Source organism: Gymnoscopelus braueri (assembly GCF_963280865.1).
Source record: "Gymnoscopelus braueri genome assembly, chromosome: 7".
NCBI classification, from domain to species: domain Eukaryota; kingdom Metazoa; phylum Chordata; class Actinopteri; order Myctophiformes; family Myctophidae; genus Gymnoscopelus; species Gymnoscopelus braueri.
In genome coordinates, this window is record NC_137608.1 from 31546194 (window position 1) to 31567225 (window position 21032).

General features: G+C 40.2%; 1 protein-coding gene across 2 annotated transcripts; it reads right to left on the bottom strand.

Moving 5' to 3' along the window:
• Positions 1-9592: 9592 nt before the first annotated feature.
• Positions 9593-21022, bottom strand: mvk (mevalonate kinase). 2 transcript variants are annotated; one of them, XM_080432601.1, is made up of 10 exons: positions 20672-21022; positions 20084-20231; positions 19233-19377; positions 16389-16544; positions 15890-15993; positions 15109-15154; positions 14864-14954; positions 13066-13185; positions 12692-12845; positions 9593-11184 (listed from the first exon to the last, which is right to left on the bottom strand). In XM_080432601.1, the coding sequence occupies exons 1-10, from the start codon at positions 20747-20749 to the stop codon at positions 11033-11035; spliced, it is 1194 nt and encodes a 397-aa protein (XP_080288727.1). In that variant the 5' UTR covers positions 20750-21022; the 3' UTR covers positions 9593-11032. The 2 variants fall into 2 exon arrangements, with proteins under 2 accessions (XP_080288727.1, XP_080288728.1); XM_080432602.1 differs by lacking the exon at positions 9593-11184 and having other exon boundaries at positions 12711-12845; positions 13008-13185.
• Positions 21023-21032: the final 10 nt, after the last annotated feature.

Below are 21032 nucleotides of genomic sequence, written 5' to 3' on the forward strand. Positions count from 1 at the left end.
CCAATACTTTAGTACTTTTACTCAAGTAAATGTTGAATTCCGGACTTTTACTTGTAACAGACTCAGAGTACATCTATTGCATTGATACTTTTACTAAAGTAAAACATTTGAGTACTTTTTCCACCACTGCTGACATGTACACAACATTTTTGAAAACGGTTATTCGAATAATACAAAATAAATACATTAATTAATTTATTGAAATTAACACCCAGAAAATAGCCAAAACTGAGCACATTTCGATCTATAAGGCCAAATCTAATTTGAAAAAAATATATTAAGAGTATATGAAAGCCAATTAAAATGTTTATACTAATGGAATCTTACACACCTGCTCCCAATAAATTACGTCATCACCACAGCGCAAAAGTAGGTCAAAACAATCAATCTCTCTCTCTGGGAGCGACAACGAGAAACAGTGAATGTAGGTTTTCATAGACATGGTCGCTTGTTTCTCTCACATAATCTGGCAACACCGACAGCCCTCTGATGTCACGTCTTCTCTGCTACATAGCTACTTCCAGTCGGCCAAAAAGCTGAACATGTTCGGTCGGCTCTGGGTCGGCCGAAAAGGTCCCGACGGACCCCCCGACGGACCCCTAACCGACTGGACGACTATATACGACGCTTCCCGACGCCAAGTCGGCCCAAAATCGGTCTGGTCTGGAGCCAGCTTTATGTGGATGACACTCAAATATATATAGGTCTCTCAATGAATGATTATAGTATCATACAAATTTGCTTTGCCAGTGCATTTAACAAATCAATGGATGTGCCAGAAAACTAAGATAAATGTCTTTGGTGCCAAGGAAGAAAGGCTGAAACTTAGTGCTCACCACGGCTCCGTCTTTGAAGGCTAAAAGCCATGCCAACAATCTTGGTGTAATTATGGATTAAGATATAAATTCAATGGCAAAGTCAGCCTATTATCAACTTCAAACTATACCAAGAATTAGAAGATGCATGTGTAACAAGTCTAAGACAAATATATCCATGCCTTTATCTATATAGATTAGATCAGTGGTTTTCAAAGATTATGTGGGGCAAGTCAAAATCTCAAGGCACACCTCCTGTATTCATAGCAGAAATAGTAGATCTATTTTTCTTTTTATTTGTGAGGACATTTTAAAATAGCAATTAAACATCACACCCAGTGTGAAGTGGGCGGTGTCTTGCTAGCTAATCACAATACTGAATGGAGTCAACAATGTGTGATTCACTTAAAATAAAAAATCACACCCTGTGTGAAGTGGGCGGTGTCTTGCTAGCTAATCACAATACTGAATGGAGTCAACCAATCATGTACAAAAAATAAATACATTTATTGAAACACTCTTTATGATGGAAGAAACCATAACTTGAAAAAAACAAATTTATGATTTTTTTTTCAAGTTATGGTTTCTTATACACGAATCCACAGAGCGCTTCCCTGTAGGTATGGCTCCGCCCCCTTTAGGTAGCGCCGCCATTACTGCGGTGTCAATATCAGTCAGCTGCTACTACGCTGAGTGCGGTGATATTGACACCGCAGTAATGGCGGCGCTACCTAAAGGGGGCGGAGCCATACCTACAGGGAAGCGCTCTGTGGATTCGTGTATATAGGGCTATGCACATGTGTCATGTGACACTGGCCAATCACAGTCCTGAATAGACTGTGATTGGCCAATCACGGTGCATTGTACAAATTGTACAAATAAAATTGTACAAAATTGTACAAATATCCAAACCTCACTTATAGGGGCGGTTTCACCGCCCAAAAAAAACCATAAATGTGTTTTTTTTAAGTGCATAGTCCTATTTATAGGGCTATGCACATGTGTCATGTTTCCCTAGCCAATCACAGTCCTGAATAGACTGTGATTGGCCAATCACGGTGCAGGGTTAGGGGGGTACACTGGTGGCCAATCACAGCGCAGGATTTGGTGTGCAAATATCCAAACCTCACATATAGGGGCGGTTTCACCGCCCAAAAATCACACCCAGTGTGAAGTGGGCGGTGTGGTCACAGTGGTCATCACAGTGATGGAAGTTCACTTAAAGAAAAGTAATATTGTGGACCAACCATTGTACACCCCTAACTTAAAAAAAAACATAAATGTGTTTTTTTAAGTGCATAGTCCTATTTATAGGACTATGCACATGTGTCATGTTTCACTAGCCAATCACAGTCCTGAATAGACTGTGATTGGCCAATCACGGTGCAGGGTTAGGGGGGTACAATGGTGGCCAATCACAGCGCAGGATTGGGGGGGTGCAAATGTCCAAACCTCACATATAGGGGCGGTTTCACTGCCCAAAAATATCTATAATGTCCAAAATATGGTAGCCAGGGTGAAAGTGGTTTCAATATCTTTGTGATAATTGTTAAGGTATCGAATTTGCCTCTGTATTAGTATGCATAAAGTACTGATACAGTAAACTAGAAAATGTGCTCCTCGGAGCACAAGTCTCCGCCAGCAGACCCGTGCTATTTTAATAGCACGGGTCGTCTTGGTAGAACGGGTCGTCTTGGTAGAATGCGCGTGTTTTTTGGTGTTCTGCAGGGGCGACTGAATATGTAGTGTCTGCATCTAAAAGATGTTCTTCTTGAAGCAATGTGTCATATGGGAGTCGTCGTAATTGACTGGTTTGTTCAAATGCTTGTCTGTCTTCTTCATCTTCATTGTCTTGAACAGTTTCAGCAGTTGATTGGTGTGTTTGATCTATGTCAGTTTTCTCTAGTGCTACATAATGTATTTGATCAAGGTGGCCAATTGTTACAGTATTAAGACTTCGGCCTTGTTGTGGGATCAATTCAACTCTATAGTCCTCTTCTGTGTTACTGTTGTAGATGAGTATGCTTTCTTAGCTTTGGCCTTCTGCGCCTTTGCTTGACCAATGTTAGGTGTTCTCAGAGGGACACACACACGCACGGACGGGTGATTTGTACTGTAAGGTACTGTTCCAATCAAGACTGATTGATCCTGTCTTACCTCACTTCAAAAAAAGTTTTTTGAAGTGACACACCTATTTATAGGATTTTATTTCGTCATGCGTCCCTCTAGCCAATCAAAGGCATTGGTGTCAACATATTGACACGTGTCACGTGGAGCTTGACCAATGTTAGCTTGGCTAGGAGGGAGGTGAACACACAGCGGGACGAAGCGAAAACATACTCTCCGCCTCCGGCGGAGACAATAAAATGTACTACTAAATAACGTTTTATATATATTACACATTATTGCAATAATAATGTGTGGCTGTCACAAATTCCCAAGGCACAACTGGACTTGTCTCAAGGTTGGCACAGAAGTGTACCTTGGCACACCGTTTGGGAACCACTCATGGTCTTCTCACAGGTCTCCCCAAAAATGCTATCAGACAGCTACTGCGCATTCAGAATGCAGCTGCTAGAGTTCTAACTAGAACTAAGAAAGCACATTACACACATTCTCAGATTTCAGCACAGGCTTCCAGTGAGTCTAGAATTGATTTAAAATATTGGTGTGCATGCATCTTTAAACCACTCAATGGTTTAGGGCCAAGATATATCTCAGACTTGCTTGCTTTTACATCATGAACACTCAAGAAGCCTCAGGTCATCCGGGACTGGTCTACTAACTGTTTCCAGAGTTCAAAACATGGTGAGGGAGCATTTAGTTATCATGCCAAGCCATTCATACTGTAGGTGGAACCATCTTCCAGAGGATCTGAGGATTGCGCCAACTCCGGACTCTTTTAGGCTAAATACTTTTATGTTCTCCACTGCTTTTTTTCTAAGAAAACATTCAGGTTATACATTTCAGCTTACACCTGTTTCTTCTTTATTGCGGTTTTATTATTGTTAAAAACGTTTCTGTATTTTGTGTCTTTGAATGCCTTTTTAAGTAAAGCATCCTTTCAACACAAATCGGACAGATCCATCTTGATCACATGACTATAGAGATTTGTGTGATATTTGGAGAGTTATAGCCAAAAATTTGTTTTGCAAAAATTGCTGATGGCCAATAACAGGCCGATGTGGGCAATTGGTTCTGCTCTGGCATCCAGGGAGTGAACATAGTCTCTGCCACGCCTTCGGCCTGGTGGAGACAATCAGTAAAACAAACTAGGCCCTAGTTTGTTTACTAGGGCATAAAAAACTTAGCCATAAACAAACTTAAGCATAAATGTTTATCAAATGAACAGAAAAGAAAAGAAACAGATCTTACTTCTATAATGCATCAAGGTGGACACATAGCCATGGAGTTATAGCGCAACTTCTTTACACTTCACAGACAAAAGTAGGTCTGAGACCTCTACCTGGGCATATATACCTCAGGTGTGGTAGGCTCAGACCCCACCCACCACTAAGTGAATAATAGTTAGCTGCTGACTATCCAACTCCATCCACTCAGAGTGAGGGGATTTCTTACAAAAGTTGTCAGTCATGCCACTGCTGGTTCTGACTTGACAAGTGAAGTTACAGTACAGGGCTCTGTGTGTGTGATACCGCGCCAGTTCTTGCAGTCACAGAGGTTTCCCTTCTTGGGCAGCATCACAATGACCAAACGTCTCCACGGCAGGAACATCTTCGGAGCGCCACATCAGATTAAACAGGTGGGTGAGGCTCTCCAGAACGACCTATTGACCGTGCTTCAAAAACTCGGCGGAACTTCGTCGAGTCCCGGCGCCTGTTTTTGAGGCTCTTGATTTCTCTGGCAACTTACATTTTTACATTTTACATTTTGAAGGGCCTCTAAATGCAGAGCCAAAAGTGATATCACTTTGACTAGTGCCACAAAAGCAACACAACATATGCCCTGTTCTTTTTCATACACCGTCATGCATAATGCCAAAACAATGTCATCACCTGCACCAAACAGACACAAAGATGGAGGGAGGCAGGGGAAAGTCTCCTGGCGGAGATTTGCACTCCACTGAGTGCCCCTTTCAGGTTGTAGCTCACTTTGCTTTGTGTAGCTAGCAGTCCAGAGGGTGGCTTTCTCTCAAAGTACCCTGAAGCTTTAAGCTTTATTTAGCTTGCTGTATGTTTGTATGTGTTTTGATGTGTGATGTCCAGTCATTCTTTATCCTTGCTTTTGTCTTGCCAGGTCTCCCTTGTAAAAGAGATGTTGAATCTCAATGGGCCTTCCTGGTTAAAGGGCAAGACCACTTTGGTAGAGGTTTGGGTTGTGTAGTTACCTTGCCATGATGTAACTCCAAAGGTGGACAAGAAATAAAAAATAATTGCTCCATTGATTAGAAATTGATAATTCTAAATTTGCTCCTCATTGACTTACATTGTACGGTAAAACAGCTCTCAAAGTCACTCTTTTAGCACATAAACAAACACAAACAAAGTTGATTCAGACAATATAGAACATCACCAAACCCAGTACTGTTTTTATTTTTTATAAAAATGTTAACTTCCCGTTGATTTTGCTATTTTTATGAAGAAGAAAACCCGGACTGGATTCACGGATCCGGATCCGGATCTTCAATTAGTAAAATAAGTAGGAAGTTAACATTTTTATTTAAAAAAAAAGTACTGGGTTCGGTGATGCTCTATATTGTCTGAATCAGCTTTATTCGTGTTCATTTACGTGCTAAAAGAGTGAGTTTAAGAGCTGTTTTACCGTACAATGTAAGTCAATGAGGAGCAAATTTAGAATTATCAATTTCTAATCAATGGAGCAATTATTTTTGATTTCTTGTCCACCTTTGGAGTTGCATCATGGCAAGGTAACTACACAACCCAAACCTCTACCAAAGTGGTCTTGCCCTTTAAGGAGAAAATAATATTTCATGCAAACATTTTCAAGTTGCCATATGGGATATAGAATGGACTTGACATTTCACTGGTTAACCAGTGGTCAACTTGTCAAACAAGCTATTTGCCTGCCGGAAATGAAAGTAGCGCATGAACCTCATCTGGGAGTTTACACCACGACCTGATCACCATTCTATTTTCCTAACCACTAGACCATACAAGTCCCTTATGCTTTATGCCAATCTGTGGCTACAAGCAGGGGGAAATGGAGGTCACTGCAAGCCATGTAAGGGAGGGCAAAATCAAGAGTTTTGAAAAGAGCATTGCTTCTCCCTGTGCCTTTCTAATGTAGGCAAATGTTTACTTTGATACCAGAGGATCTCAGTGGTACTTGGCCACTCAGATCCAGACACAATAACACTGCAGATGCTGAATAAATTCACTAAGTGAGCAATCAGTGGAAAAGTGGGCTGAAAATTACACTTATTCCCCCGGTGATGATATGCATAGAGAAATAAATCAGAGAGCAAGAGAGGGTGCAGAAGAGCAGGAGAGAGAAGCGGTATCACCTGATCTGTCATATCTTAAAAGCGGTGGGATGTGTCACCTCAAGTCTTCAGAAAGAGAGATAGAACCCTCCTGGCACATTTTTATATGAAAGGTTTCTGGGAAATGATTGCTAATCTATGCAAAGAAGCAATCAGTGACTCATTCATAATGCATGAGCAAAGAGATACCAATTTTGCAACGCTTTCAGATTATTAGATGTTATCGTGAATGCAGCAGATGAAATATGAACACTCCTACCTGTCCCATTGTAATTACATGAGTACAGTGGTCTAACATGCAGTTAGTGGAGAGGAAAAGGTACAGAGACAGACAGAATGACGGTTACATGGACAGACCAACATCCATTAGAATACTCTGACTACGGATAGCTGTTGATGGGAATATTTGTATCACAGTTTAATGTATCCATTTGTGTCATTATTTATCAACCTAAAAGCTATGGTTTTAAGTAGAACTGGCTGACACTTTAATGGCCCATCAATCACACTTTGACATGTGATAACATTCAGAGAGCATCTTCCTCTGTGAGTCTCTGATGCCTGATTTATACTTGGTGGCGTGCCATGGCGCACCTAAAACAGACGAACTACAAGCTCACAGCTTGTTGCATTGCGACACGTTCTGAGCTTGTAGATCTGCCATTTTCTGAGAGTGACACCGGCACACAACCAAGTAAATCAGGCTTGAGAACATTGAGTTCTTGGCTTCCAACCCCCGGGAAATGAGAGCCTATTTCTGATTCGGAGCTTATATGAACGTTAGATTAGCTGGTTTTCAAATTAATGCAAATCATATTTATTTATATATATATATAAATATAAATATATATATATATATATATATATATATATATATATATATATATATATATATATATATATATATATATATATATATATTATTTTTTTTATTCTTTAATCTTTATGCCAAATGTAACCAAATATGGTAACCAACTATGGTTTGTAGTAGTGTGACTAAAGAATGAATATTCATGTTTGGATTACTGGCTTGAGATTACTAAATACAGCAAATTAGAAATGCGTTTCTAATAGAAGACTCGTAGCTACATCAAGAACATGGGGGGGGGGGGCTCTTGTAAACTCAAATCTGGTTAGCAAAGCAGAAAAGAGTTGCTCCAGAAAGGGTTTGAACTTTAGACCTCCTGGATACATTTTGAGTGTGTGTTTTTAAGCACAGCCTATCATTAACTGGCCTTGAGCCTTCCCATCTGAGGGACAGACGAGGAATAAAGTGCTTCCTCTTCCTTCTTTTTTTTTTTAAGCGCACAAGAAGACAGATTTTTTACATTTCAATGTCAACGTGTCTGGATTGCACCTGGAAACCCTGTGAAAAGCGCTGACAGATTTCATGCTTTTACATTCCGAGCAACTTCGGCATAAGGGATTTGCTCTTAAAACGGAGCAGAGCAAGGATGAAGGGTGGTATAAAAATCAATGAGGCTTTTCAAAGGCAAGAAGAAAACCAGGGCCTTAGCCTGCAATTAAACAAGAGAGCTCCCGGCACTAAGGGATGACATACTACCGTGCAGGTGCCCTCTACTTCACTGAATCAATTACACGATCGATACAATGACATGATACAATTCCATGATGGAAAATGGGATGTGAACTACAGTCACGCTACTGGTGTAATGTGTTTCAAAGCTCTATGTTTACAATAACACTGGTGCACAAGGTCTGGACACCATGGGCCAGTTTGACAGACATGAATCACGAGTAGTCCCCCTAGAGCGAAAAGATCCTCCCAATGGAAATCTCTGTTGAAATAAATTTGTCAGTCAGTCAAATCAGCTGAGGCAACATGGCCGACATCTACTCCAACTGATTGTTTATACAAGGGTGTGCCCCATTCTTTCTCAGCATTAGAAAAAAGCAGTCTACACGTCTACAAAGTGGTAGGGTTAAAGGAACAGGGTGATGTTTCAGCTCCGAGTTCTATGACAGATTCCTCTACATCCCGCTGCCTTAATGGGGTCAGCAGACCCCTGTTACCAACACTGCCAGCCACCCCCTACTTACCTAAAGGGCACACTCCCCCCAGGAGGGTCACACAGCCCATCATCACTGAGAGTTGCAAGCTAGACCCAGCAGGGGCTCCAGAGGTTGATATTGCCCTTGTCAATGCCTCTGTCTGGGGCCTTGAACAGACCATAGGAGAGTATGGTCATTGCCCCTGTGACACAGCGCTTCCCCATGGAGCACATTTCCCTTTAATCATGTCAACATGCTACCTCTTCACCAAGACATGCATCTCATCATATATGTACTGTATGCAAGACACACAGCTAAATACATGCACATACATACATTTTTACACAGAAACAGCATAGGCCGTACATTGTAATGCCCAGACTTAACTAAAAAAATAGGTGGGGCTGAGGGGGATCATAGGGTGAAACCCGGTTAATAACGCTTATGGCAACAGCAAAGTGATACGGTCAGTCAGGGCTAATTCTGTGTTCAAAGTTAATGGCTCCTGACAAGCATTTCATCCGTCCACTGAGAGACCAGAGTGAACATGACCACTCAGCAAAGGGACAGATTTAAACATTTCATTACAAAATGAATTACACAGAGCGACCCTGTGTAAAACTACCCGATAGTTAGGGCACATACCACATGGACTCTAATGCCTGACAATGAGTCCCCGGTTCGATTCCTGACTGGCCAGTCCATCTGCTGTATGTCACTCCCCTACTCTCTTAGTGTTTCCTGTCTCTCTACACTATACCTCTCAAAAAAGCCAAAAGAAATAACACAAAAAAAGAATTAGACTGATTCATCCAGACAAAACAAACACACACACGCAAAACGATAAATGATTTGTAAGTCTTCCCTCCCTCCTGGGGACAACTCTTTGAGGTTTGCATACTGTTTTCATTTCATCTCTCCAGTTCTGACATTCTCTCTCTATCCTTGACCCCCTTTCCTCGCTCCCTCTGTTATCTGAAATAATGTCAGGGCCTCCTTAGAATCTATTCATCAGAGCAGAAAGAAGCTGGCGCTGACATTGATAAAAAAAAAAAAATACCATCTGTGCCTCGCAGGGGTAAAAGGGAGCGAGAGAGAATGAGAGGGAAAAGAAAGAGAGGGGCTTCAAATGAAACTAGCGCTGCTGTCTCCCTCTTGTCCCCACCCCCCACCCCTCGTCAATGCCATTTCAATTGAAAAGCGCAGTGGTAATTAAATTCCAGCAGGGGTTAGGGGCAACTGTGCCGTGCACTGACAGGGGGCTGCCCTGACATGAAGATGACACAATTCAGGAGGACAGAGGGGGCGCCAGGCGGAAAGGCAGGGAGGGTGACAAATGTCCGTTTATTCACACAAAGTGCCAGAGTTGCACCGCTCAATCTATATGATATTTTAAAAAAATACTGAAAATGAAATGGAAATTCAAAACTCATAAATCACAAAATTACCTTTTTCCTAAATCTTTTTTCTAAATTCTAAATACAGTAGGTTCATATTCTGCTTCCACAGCAGTTACAGAATATTTTGTCATGATTAGAGGGATGAGCTATTGAGACAAAAAAAATTGGTAACCCGTGTATGTGTCTGTGTGTGTTTGAAGATGTGTACTGTAGATGTGTGTGTGTGGGGGTGAGCGTGAGTGTGTGTGTGTCAGTCAGCACAAATGTAAGAGTGACTCACAGAAGGACGCTGGTTGCTGTTGATCCACAATAAAGTGGAGGTAATCCCGAGGATCCAGAGAATCCATGGAGGCCGCCCACACACACACACACACACACAGGAAAAACGAATAATACAAATGTGCAGCACCTCTCATGTAATTATGAAGCGAAACCTGGCAAGATTTGCAAAAAAACTGATATTAGACTCAATATTACATACCCCAATGTTACATATTTGATTTAGACTTTTATGAGAAAATGTAATGAATGAATGTTAGAATTATAGCTACTGTATATCTTAGCTTTTTCTTAGAAGCAGCCAACAGGCGTCTTGTAAATGATTTATATGGGAGACTTTCACATCAAATACATAAATGGTATTCATATTGTATTTGTTAAGTTATCATCTCCTGATCCCAGGTCATTCAATAATACATTCTCAGAAACATTAGGCATGTATGGATGTAGGAATTGTAAATAACACTTTCTTTTTTCATTCTTATGAGATCATCTTTTTACCCATTTGATATTCAGACCAGCGCATATTATAATACCACAACTGACTGACTGATTGGTCAACTTATCAGTTAAGAGAGGTTGTTTCTATAGTGTAAAAATATTACAATTACAAATTAAAATCTTTTATGACTTATGACACAATCATCAATCAACCTCTCTCATTCTAGCCTCTACTAAAAGAAACAAGTCAATTTTGCAACTTTGATGCCATCTACTGGACAAAGAGCTCAAGCAATCACTCCAGCACATAAAATAACATCCTTTTCACTCCACGATACACAGTGGGCCTATTGAAGGACAGCCAGTCCACAAAATGAAAACATCAGCTTGTATCCATTATGAGTTGCACCATCATATTTGATTGTACAACATGAACTAACATTGTAATACTGCAGCAATTATCACCTTGCAGACAAGTTATTGACATTACAAGTTCCATGATTCATTCCAGCTACCCGTGGAAGCTATGTGGATCTCACATAGGTCTTGATGCATTACTAATAAAGGTCCATAGTCCATTATGTTTGCTTGTTCAGCTGTAGCCAGTTGTGGGCCCTCAGTCAGTAAAGGTTTAAAACTTCCAAAATCTCCTCCTTCACAGAATGAGGAGAATGCTGCTGAACACCAGGGCCACCAATGCTCGTTTCCCAGCAGTCAAAGCCAAAGCCTTGCAGGTCCTGAATAGTGTTCTGGATAACTAAGCAATCCGTCTCTACAAATTAAAAAGAGTCATGTCAAGTCAAGGTATAATTGTACATGCAAGTGAAAAAGGGATCACATTACTCATGTCTAGCTAGAAGCTAATAGGACTTGCTACAACTGCCGTGGAATTAAAGACTGCAATTCAGAGCAAGTGACTGGAAGCTTTGCAGAGGTGGTTTCACAGCCAGGTGTGACAATGTGAGCTCTGCTGTGAGAAGTGAACCTGCAAAGCCCCTCTAGCTAACAGCAGAAGGGCACACGGCAGGAGGTGCCACAACTGGAGCCAAACAAATATCCTGATCTCTCAACTCGGTAATCCTCAAGATGTGCAAAAATAGGGGGTGTGCTATGAATTCTTTCCTACCAGAGGTCTGGTAGTACCCTGCTGAGACATAATAAGGTAGCAAGAGAAAAGTTTTAGCACTTAACCTGGACAGGGTAGACACAGCTGCAAGGCTGTGCTAGTACACAGTAAAATCCTCAGCGTTTATTTAACGCTGAGGGTCTATTTGGTTAAATGTGTATATACTCTCTGAGTTACAAATGGATAAATTAACTTTGAGGACTTTACTATGTACTAACCATAAATCATGTTGAAAATGTAAGACCTCAAATACAAGAGCAACTTTTAAGACACTGGCAAACCAGCATATGTCACCTCACTTTGTGCCTACTTCCTTAAATCAAAAACTTGAGCTCAAAGACTTGGGAGAGCATTTTAGGAGACTAATTTTAGGAAACTAGTTTGTTGACAATAGTTGCAATAGACAGAGATACAAGCAACACGTGCTAACAAAGAACATGATTTGGGGTGCTATTTAGGGGGGCTGAATACATATTCAAATGATGTGTGTTAAAGGCTGCGGGCATAAACAAACACAAATAATTCAGGTTCTCTGTCCGTTTGCGTTGCCGAAGACTGAATGATAGACAGTATCCTCTTCACCAGTTATTATACACAGTAAGGCATATCTTCGCTGTTGGGTGGAAAAAGTGTATGTCCAAAACCGTTACGTTTCAGTAAATGGAAAACAGAACCTGTGTTCCAGTGGATCCAATGTAGATATTATTTTGTCACAAGCTCTTGTTTACATAAGTGTATTGCTGCCATGTCAGGAAAATGTCATTTATTTAAATCACATAACGTGAAAAGTTTCTAAGAAACAAGTCATCAGAACAAGATATTATCTTATTAAAACGTGAAACGCTATAACGTGATACACTTTTATCTTGTTATAACATGAGAAGTTATCACATTTTAACATGACATGTTATCACATTATAACGTGAAACATTTCATGTCATAACGTTTATCATAAGTTATCATGTCATAACGTGGTACATTTTTAGCACTTGAAATGTTTCAAGTTACGGCAAAGAGAGTCGGAAGCCCACCGCTCTGTGTCGCCATTTAAAAAAATATATACATTTGGAGATAAAAGGTTTCTGCCGGATATAAAAGTTAAAAGTAAGAAAAGAATAAATGAATACATTAAGTTACAAGTAAGGTACATTACCAGGTCTTAGGAGGGTTATGCCACATCCCCCTCCTCCAGCGCCTGTCAGCTTACTGTGAAGTCCTCTGGCCAGAGTGACACTGCATAGTGTGTCCAGGGCAGTGTGTCCAACGCCCATCACATTCAGGTGGTGCTGGTTAATGTCAATAAGCTCCTAAACACAGTATTTGACATTACACAAGCTGTAGTTAGAACCCACATTGTGGCTCTGTGTGGGTTGAAATAAATCGCCTGGATATAAAATATGAAATGCACATTCATGAGTTGAAGAGTTAGCTAAAAAATCTTACCAATTATGGATTATTATTTTAATTACCGTTATTTAACATATTGGTCAATCTTGATCTTGGCAATACTGTCAACATGCTCTGTACCTCCAGAACATTGTAGTGCTCTCCTGTGATGGGTTCACTTGTCATGTCTGCGAGGGTTTTCTCGCAAGTGCAGGAAATGGCATCCACTGACTCAAGCACAGGGTACATGATAGAAGGAAACTACAAATGACAGAAGAAAAGGGGGGATAGATATTGTTTATTAACAACTTTCAACCTTGTGTCCCTATTTTGGGCATGTCATTATAGGTGTAAACTAAAGACGTGCCGATCTACAAGGTATTGTGTGCAAGTGAACTGTATGCACAGAGCAAACCATGTGTGTATATAGATTGTTAAAAAGTGACTACACAAGTGCGACTGTAACTTTTAAATGTCGTGATCACAGCACTGCCTCCACACCATTAAAGGAGAAGTTCACCCAAAAAAATGACTTATTTTCTATCAATTACACACGCCATGAAGCCTTGATTTCATGGATTTATTTTAGTTTTTGTGGCATTCCTAAGACAATAATTTGATGACCGTGTGTATTTCCGGTAGGAGACACAATTAGCCGGTAGGAGACGGGAATCAAATTATTAGCTTAAGAATTTAACAAAAACAAAAAAGAATCCATGGATTCAAGGCTTCATAGGGTGTGCAATTGATAGAAAATAAGTCATTTTTTGGGTGAACTCCTCCTTTAAGGCTTACCTCCATCTCATTTAAGGCTTACCTCCATAGAGACACACGGCCGGAAGCGGAAGGCCTACAAATCCACGCCCACTTTTGACACTCGGGGTCCGTTAGAACGATGAACTGCAGCTCTCAATGCAATCTCTATGAGAGGCAGTGTAAAATACCGTCATTTCACTGGTTAACTACTGAGGCTGTAGCGATTTTTTTTGTGTTCTAATTATCTGTCCCATTTGTTTAATTTGTCTTTTTTAATGTCCCATATCTTTCATCTCGATATACTACCCACAATATACTATAATATACTCCATCAGTATGTCAAAACCGCTAGCATCGGAGATCCTGAGTTTAAGTGGTTACGTTACGGACGCATCCCTTCAGGTTTTCAATACCCAGAAAACTGGCGAAAGTGGCCGTTTTCAATAGGTTTTGGTCATTATATCTGGAACAGAAGGTCCAATCTGCTCAGTTCAAAGCTTGTTGGATGCGTGACTTTGAGGACATTAAGCACGCAATGACACATTTTCGGGTTATTTTTTTTTAAAGGAGGGGTGAGGTCTTAGTTGGGCAGGCGACCGCCTCTCCTGCCTCTACAGTGGGTACGCTGTCGGTCGGCGCTCGGCGCTCGTAAAGACAGTGATGTCACTGAAATGCCTGTCTGCTGTCTACCCTCTGCTGTGTTAACATTATGGGTAACTCGTTAAAGTGGCAAATTAAATGTGAAACACATCAACTATTAAGAAAACAAGAAGATATGTTGACAAAGACACTCCATACATTTGGAAACATATTTTTATTTAAATCAATATCGTCTTCAGTTAATGCAGGATAATTTTAAAAGTAGGCTAACTTTCATATCCTCTCATAGGGAATGCATTGGCAGCTGCAGTTCATCGTTCTAACGGACCTCGAGTAGCGGCGCTGTCTCAAAAGTGGGCGTGAAATTTGTAGTCCCCGTGTGTCTCCATCTCAAGCGGAAATACACACACCTGCTGGTGTCACCACGGCAACAGCACACAGGGGTGCTGTCCTAGAGTTTAATTTCAATGTTTTCTACATTCTACATCAGGCACTAGAGTGACTGTGATGCTAACGCACTGGAGATTTTATTAATTACAGTGTTGGGAAGTAATACACAGGGGATGAAGTAACCATTTAGTACCTTGTTCATTTTGTCCTTCACCCCAGCAACAAGTACCTTGGTGCTACGTGGCACTTTGGTGTTTGTGAGGAGGATTCTCAACAATGGCACTCTAGAAATAAGAGTACAGACAGATTATTGAGCTCTCAGCAGAGCAATATTTACCAAGCTGCTGCTTTGTTAATGCAATAAATAAACGTGATCTCCGCTACATCTTAATTGTTTTAATTGTGCTCATCATTTTAATTGCAACAGAATAATAGTACCTGCTCAGCGGTATAATCTTCCCTGACAAGAATCTCAGCATGCCACCTACATGAAGGGAAGTGAATATTAGAGCTGTATAATAACGTACAATTTAAAGAAATACTATCACATGACTGCCTGAGTACATAAAGTGTCTGTGGTGATGAAAAGGGATATAGGTAAGTCAAGATAAGGCACATTTATTTATTTATTTGCGTAGGCAATTCAAACTTTAAAGTGCTTTACATGAGCCATGAAAACGCTTTTAAGGATAAATAAACCATCAAATAAAATAGCATAAAAGGAATAACGGTTTAAGTGCAATTATAGTTGAAATATTCCTGTTCATGTTATACACCATCTGAAATAAACTTGTTTGTGTAAGAGTGAATGCTCTTACAAATTACAATACTCCTAACTAAAACTTCTGTTACAACATGTGGAACTTACTGTAGTCTAATTAGTGTTTTTTATGTCTCCAAAGCACACATTTGCAGAACAGAGCTTATCACAGTCACAGAATACTGTACATTCTCCAAATGTAAAATATTCTACGTTAGGGGCCCCTGGGGGCCACAGGCACACCGTTGCTCCCATCCGCACCAAACTTGGCACAAACACTGTTCAGCGTTCGACCATGAGCTTATATAGTAACACCAGGGGCCACATCAGGGGGAAATTGCACACATATGGAGCTTTACGGCATAAATGGCCATAACTCAGTGACCATTTCTCTGATCAGCGCAATATAGCAAATCTAGTAACAACATATTTGGAAAGCCGATAAGATTCAGTGCTTACCCCATGTGCCTACAGCATTGTCCACCCCTGAAGGATTACCATGAATGATCATCTCTCCCTGAAATGCCCAACTGTTAATTAGCTCCATATGTTCCTGACTCCACCTAGATTTACACAAAGTGCAGAAAAAAAGCACAAAAAACATGTAACACCCATAATAGTGACTTTCATACCCATTGTGTCTTAATATAACTCAGTCTCAAACCAAATGATGAGCAGAATTAAGTGTGAATATGGGTGTGAATATGTGTAATTGTGTTACTTGTTTTAAGTTGAGATGCCCCATTAAGAGCATATACTTATTCTGCACATGACAAATGTGGTCTACATAAATAGATTCACAGTACATAGCACATGATAGCGAATGGGTCTCTCAATTGACCATAAATCACACAGCGGCGGGTTTGCTTTTACATCATAGTCGGGTATCATGCTCACCTCGGTATGACGTTAAGAGCAAAATTGTCGGCGTGTGAATACGGTCCTACAATGACATTACCTGGCGGTGATGTCCCAGTCTTTGAGAGGAGTGGGAATGGCTCCACTGGCAGAGAGCAGAGCAGCTGCGAGGCACACAGAGAAGGCAGCACTTGACCCAAGTCCTGCTCCAGTTGGCAACTCTGACCACACAGTCACTGTCAAACTGGGCAAATCTCTTCCACAAATGAGGGAAAAAAAGACATTTTAGCAAATAAATGCATTTAGTTAATGTAATACCAGATTCTGCCAATGATTATTAAAGGACGACTTTGCCAATTTTCAACCTATCTTCATATAATTGGTCCTCACAAATGTTCATGATGGTACAATTTTTTTCCTACTCACTCTGTGTCTCAGAGGAGGGCTGTCTACAGTTCGGAAACTCGCCTACCAATGACATCATCGTTAGGCAGTTTCATTTCATATTTTATATTTCGATTTTTATTAACGCGAGAACAATGGCTTCCATTATAGCATGCTAACTTTCCAGTTCCGGTTTCTGAACTGTCCACAGCCCTCCTCTGAGACACAGAGTAGACAAAAATGGTACCATATTATCATGAGCATTACTGAGGACCAATTATATGAAGAAAGGTTGAAAAGTCGTCCTTTATAAAATGTAATGACAAAATGAATAGTACCAACACTGAAGTGGTTGGGAATAGCGATTTTGAATGGTATCTGAGTACCAATTAAAATAAAAGCTTTTGTTACAATGGCTTATTTGGGAAATACTCAAAACCTTATTTTATTTCCTTCACTCTGGTCAGAATCAACATGGTTGAAGCAAAGCATGTGTATATGCGACAGAAACTTGCTCAGCTAGCTGTCAATGTTGTCCGTCAGGGAAGCTGTTTTGGGCAGACAGGGGGATACTCTAAACTAATTGTCCGGCTCCTCTCCCAGGGGACAAACACATCCAGACTTGTTAAAGGCTGCAGTGTGGCCTAGTGCCAGACTCTCATTAGTGGCCATCCTGTCAGAACCCATCACCTCTCTCAGACACGCCAGCACTGTGTCAGGACTGATTAAGCATACCAACAACCTGCAGCTGTAATATGCCTGAACATTTTCCCTGTTTCCAGATGCTGAAGTCTCCAACACTAACATAGCGTCCTTGGGCCCGATTCACTAAGCTGTTCGTAAATATCAGTGTAAATAAAGTGACTAAAGGAGGGTTTACTTTCTCTAAGCAAAAACCGACGTGCAATTCACAAAGGGGTGTGTAAATCCATGATATGTGCGGATCACAGTTGTTCCTCATGTCAGAGGCGCGTTCATATGGAAGATCCTTTGCATCCCCCATTTAAGACCATAAAGCACTCAAAATATGGGTGTAAACAGCTTAGTGAATCGGGCCCAATGTCTTTTACCAGAACAAGAGATACTTCTGGTTCAGTGATAAAACTCAATGCACACTATGAGTCACTTTGACCAGTTTGAAATGTTTCTTTGACACAAGGGTTTTCAGAAGATTAAAGGAGTAGTTCACCCAAAAAAGTACTTATTTTCTATCAATTACACTCCCCATGAAGCATTGAATTCATGGTAAGCCAATAATTTGATGAGGACTCACAGGACACGGATACATTAGCATCTTTCCGCCGGTCATGAAAGGTGACAGTTATGGTACACATCACTGTACTCTTTATGAGAACGCAGGCTTATCCTCACTCTCTGTGAGACGTGATAAGCACTGGTATCTGTTTATTTTTAAAGCTATCTCAGGAATGCTCCCCCCATATATTTGTAATATGTTGGATCAGAAGCCTAGTACCCACCAGACCCGTTCGAGTGACTTCCTGACGCTCAAGGTTCCATTTGTGAATTCAGAACTAGGCAAGGCAGCATTCTCTGTTAGTGCACCATCTGCCTGGAATGAGCTTCAGAAGTCCCTAAAAATCAGGCTACTGCCCTCATTGGGTCAATATAGAGCAATGGTTTCCAGCACCTTTGTACCAGACTGTAACTGTTTTATTTAAAGTTCCTGTTCTTTCGTTGAAATACTGAGTATTTCTATTCTCTGATTATTAATTAATTGATGTATGTAAATGTATTCCTGTTGATTATGCTGATTATGTTGTATCTCGGCTACATTGAAAATGAGGGCTTGCCCTCAACTGTACTCCGAGTTGAAATAAAGGTTATGATGATGATGAAATTATTTAATGTAGTACATTTTTTTGCTATTGATAGTAAGTTACTATGTGTGCAGTATGTGAACAAAGCTGCAAAGAATCCCAATGCAATGTTCAGAGGTGAAGCCATAAAAATCGGGACAGCCTCATCCCCCTGCTGAAAACATGGCTACTTATGTGGTCAGTGATGATCTCCTTTAGCCAAAAATATCAACCATATTTTTTTATAAAAGCGAAAGTGCTGAAATAACAATAACAGTTTTTTTTATCAGTTTAGTTTTTTTCACTTCACCAGGCTGGTTGCACACCCTGCAGACTTGGCTATGGCCAGAGGTCTGATGTCATGCACCTAGCAGCCTGAGGTGCTATTGGTCAACTTGGCCTTTGGCCACAAAAAACAGAGGAAGAGAGTTAGATGGCTAAAGTTTAAAGTCACATGTATTTGAGTATTTGAAATATAAAATACGGTAAACATGAAAGGCAGTGGCACGTGCACAGACGGACAGGTGGTCAGTGGAACCAGATGCCCTTTAGGTATTCCGGATATCAGAATCTTTGAGAGAGAGAGAAAAGAAAGTCTGCCTTCCTGTTCTCCAAAATATCATAATTGGTATTGGCCTTGAAGAATCCATATTGGACAACCTCTAAATATCATAGTACAAGAGTCCACAGCTACAGATTTTTATTTTGCCACTAGCAAAGTAATGTTTTAGTTAGCTGCTCACCCCGATCCAAACAGAGAGAGGTAAATGTAGAGGAATGATAAGGTGGCCATGCTGCGAGTATCCAGGTTCCCATTAGTTACGCCAATAAATTCACGAAGTCTCTTGATGAGTTCAGCATCCAGCAGTTTTATCTCCTCCCTCTTAGCTATAAGAAGAATGTCAACACAAAACAATTAGCAACTGATTTGTAAAATGAATGCAGACAGAGACATGTCTGTCACCTATGTTTTATGTAGGCCTATTTTATTTGTAAACTGCATTAGAAAGCATACATCTTTGACAGTTTTTAGAGCGAAGTCACTTGTTCATATGCCTTTCATTTGGCCTGTAGGTTCAGACACTTTAACCAGTTCTTGATTAATTACATTAAAACTAGTTGTAGTCTAAATGCCAAAGCAATTTGTACACCACAGGGTGTAGAAATAGAATCTACTATATTAGCAATGAAATGGGTCATGGTGAATTGTGAATGATCAAATTATCATCATGTATGAGTGAGTCTGAATATTAATGAATATCAAAAACAAATTCCCTGTGTGTGTGTGTGTGTGTGTGTGTGTGTGTGTGTGTGTGTGTGTGTGTGTGTGTGTGTGTGTGTGTGTGTGTGTGTATACACTATATATATATATATATATATATATATATATATATATATATATATATATATATATATATATAATAAATAAAAGCTACAGCTTTCTTTTTGGACAGTTGTGATGCAAATCAAGATAAATGAATATACAAATACTTTCTATATAATATGTTTTAACAGATAATAACAGATTATATCTTCCTCTAGACTAGAGATTATATCCGAACATTGCTCAACTCTACTCTTCACCATTCCTTACCACAAGAGTCGGGAAGAAGCTGCTTCAGTTCAGACAGATCCCAGCAGATGAATGTGTCGATATTTGGAAGATTGATACCAACTTTCCCCGTAGAGCTCGGCTTCAACCATAAATATGTTCTCAGGTTCAAACTCACTGCCAGAGCCACCTAGTATGGAGTATTATTGATTTTTAAAAAAAGATAGCAATGCAGTTATACAGTCAAAGAAATACATTTGGAAAACATCATATAGACTTAAGTACAAGTGCTCTCACAAAGCATGGTTGATATTGTCTTTCACCCGACAATCAGTCACAGACCAGTGGTGTAAAGTAACTAAGTACATTTACTCAAGTACTGTACTTAAGTACAATGTTGAGGTATTTTTACTGGAATATTTCCAATTTTCAGTACTTTTACTTCTACTCCACTACATTCCAGAGGCAAATATTATACTTTCTACTTTTGGTACTTTAAGCACATGTTGATACCAATACTTGTGCACTTTTACTCAAGTAAATTTTGAATTCCGGACTTTTACTTGTAATAGAGTATTTCTACATTGCAGTATGATACTTTTATTGAGCTGGTGAATCCTGGAAACTAACCTTTCCATGAACAACTGCATGTTCTCCATGAAGGATAGCTTTTCCTGGAGCAGACACGATGCATTCTTTCACCTGCATGTCTATAATTCTTCTAAGAAAAAGGTAGTCCGTCAGCGGATTCTATTTAAACGTGTTATGCCAACTATAACGTTAATCCTTAGAGACAGCAAAGCTACCATTAGCACATGTGCCCAAGATATATGTCTCCTTCTCGTAGTTCGTTGCCGTATGTTCAGAATGTCTCACAGCGACATAAACTGTTAATCACAGCACTTCTACGGTCCGAGAAAGTATTAAAGTCGACCTAAAAAATGACACCTAAAAGAAACCTCCATTCATCCAGTGCAATGTGTGAACTGTC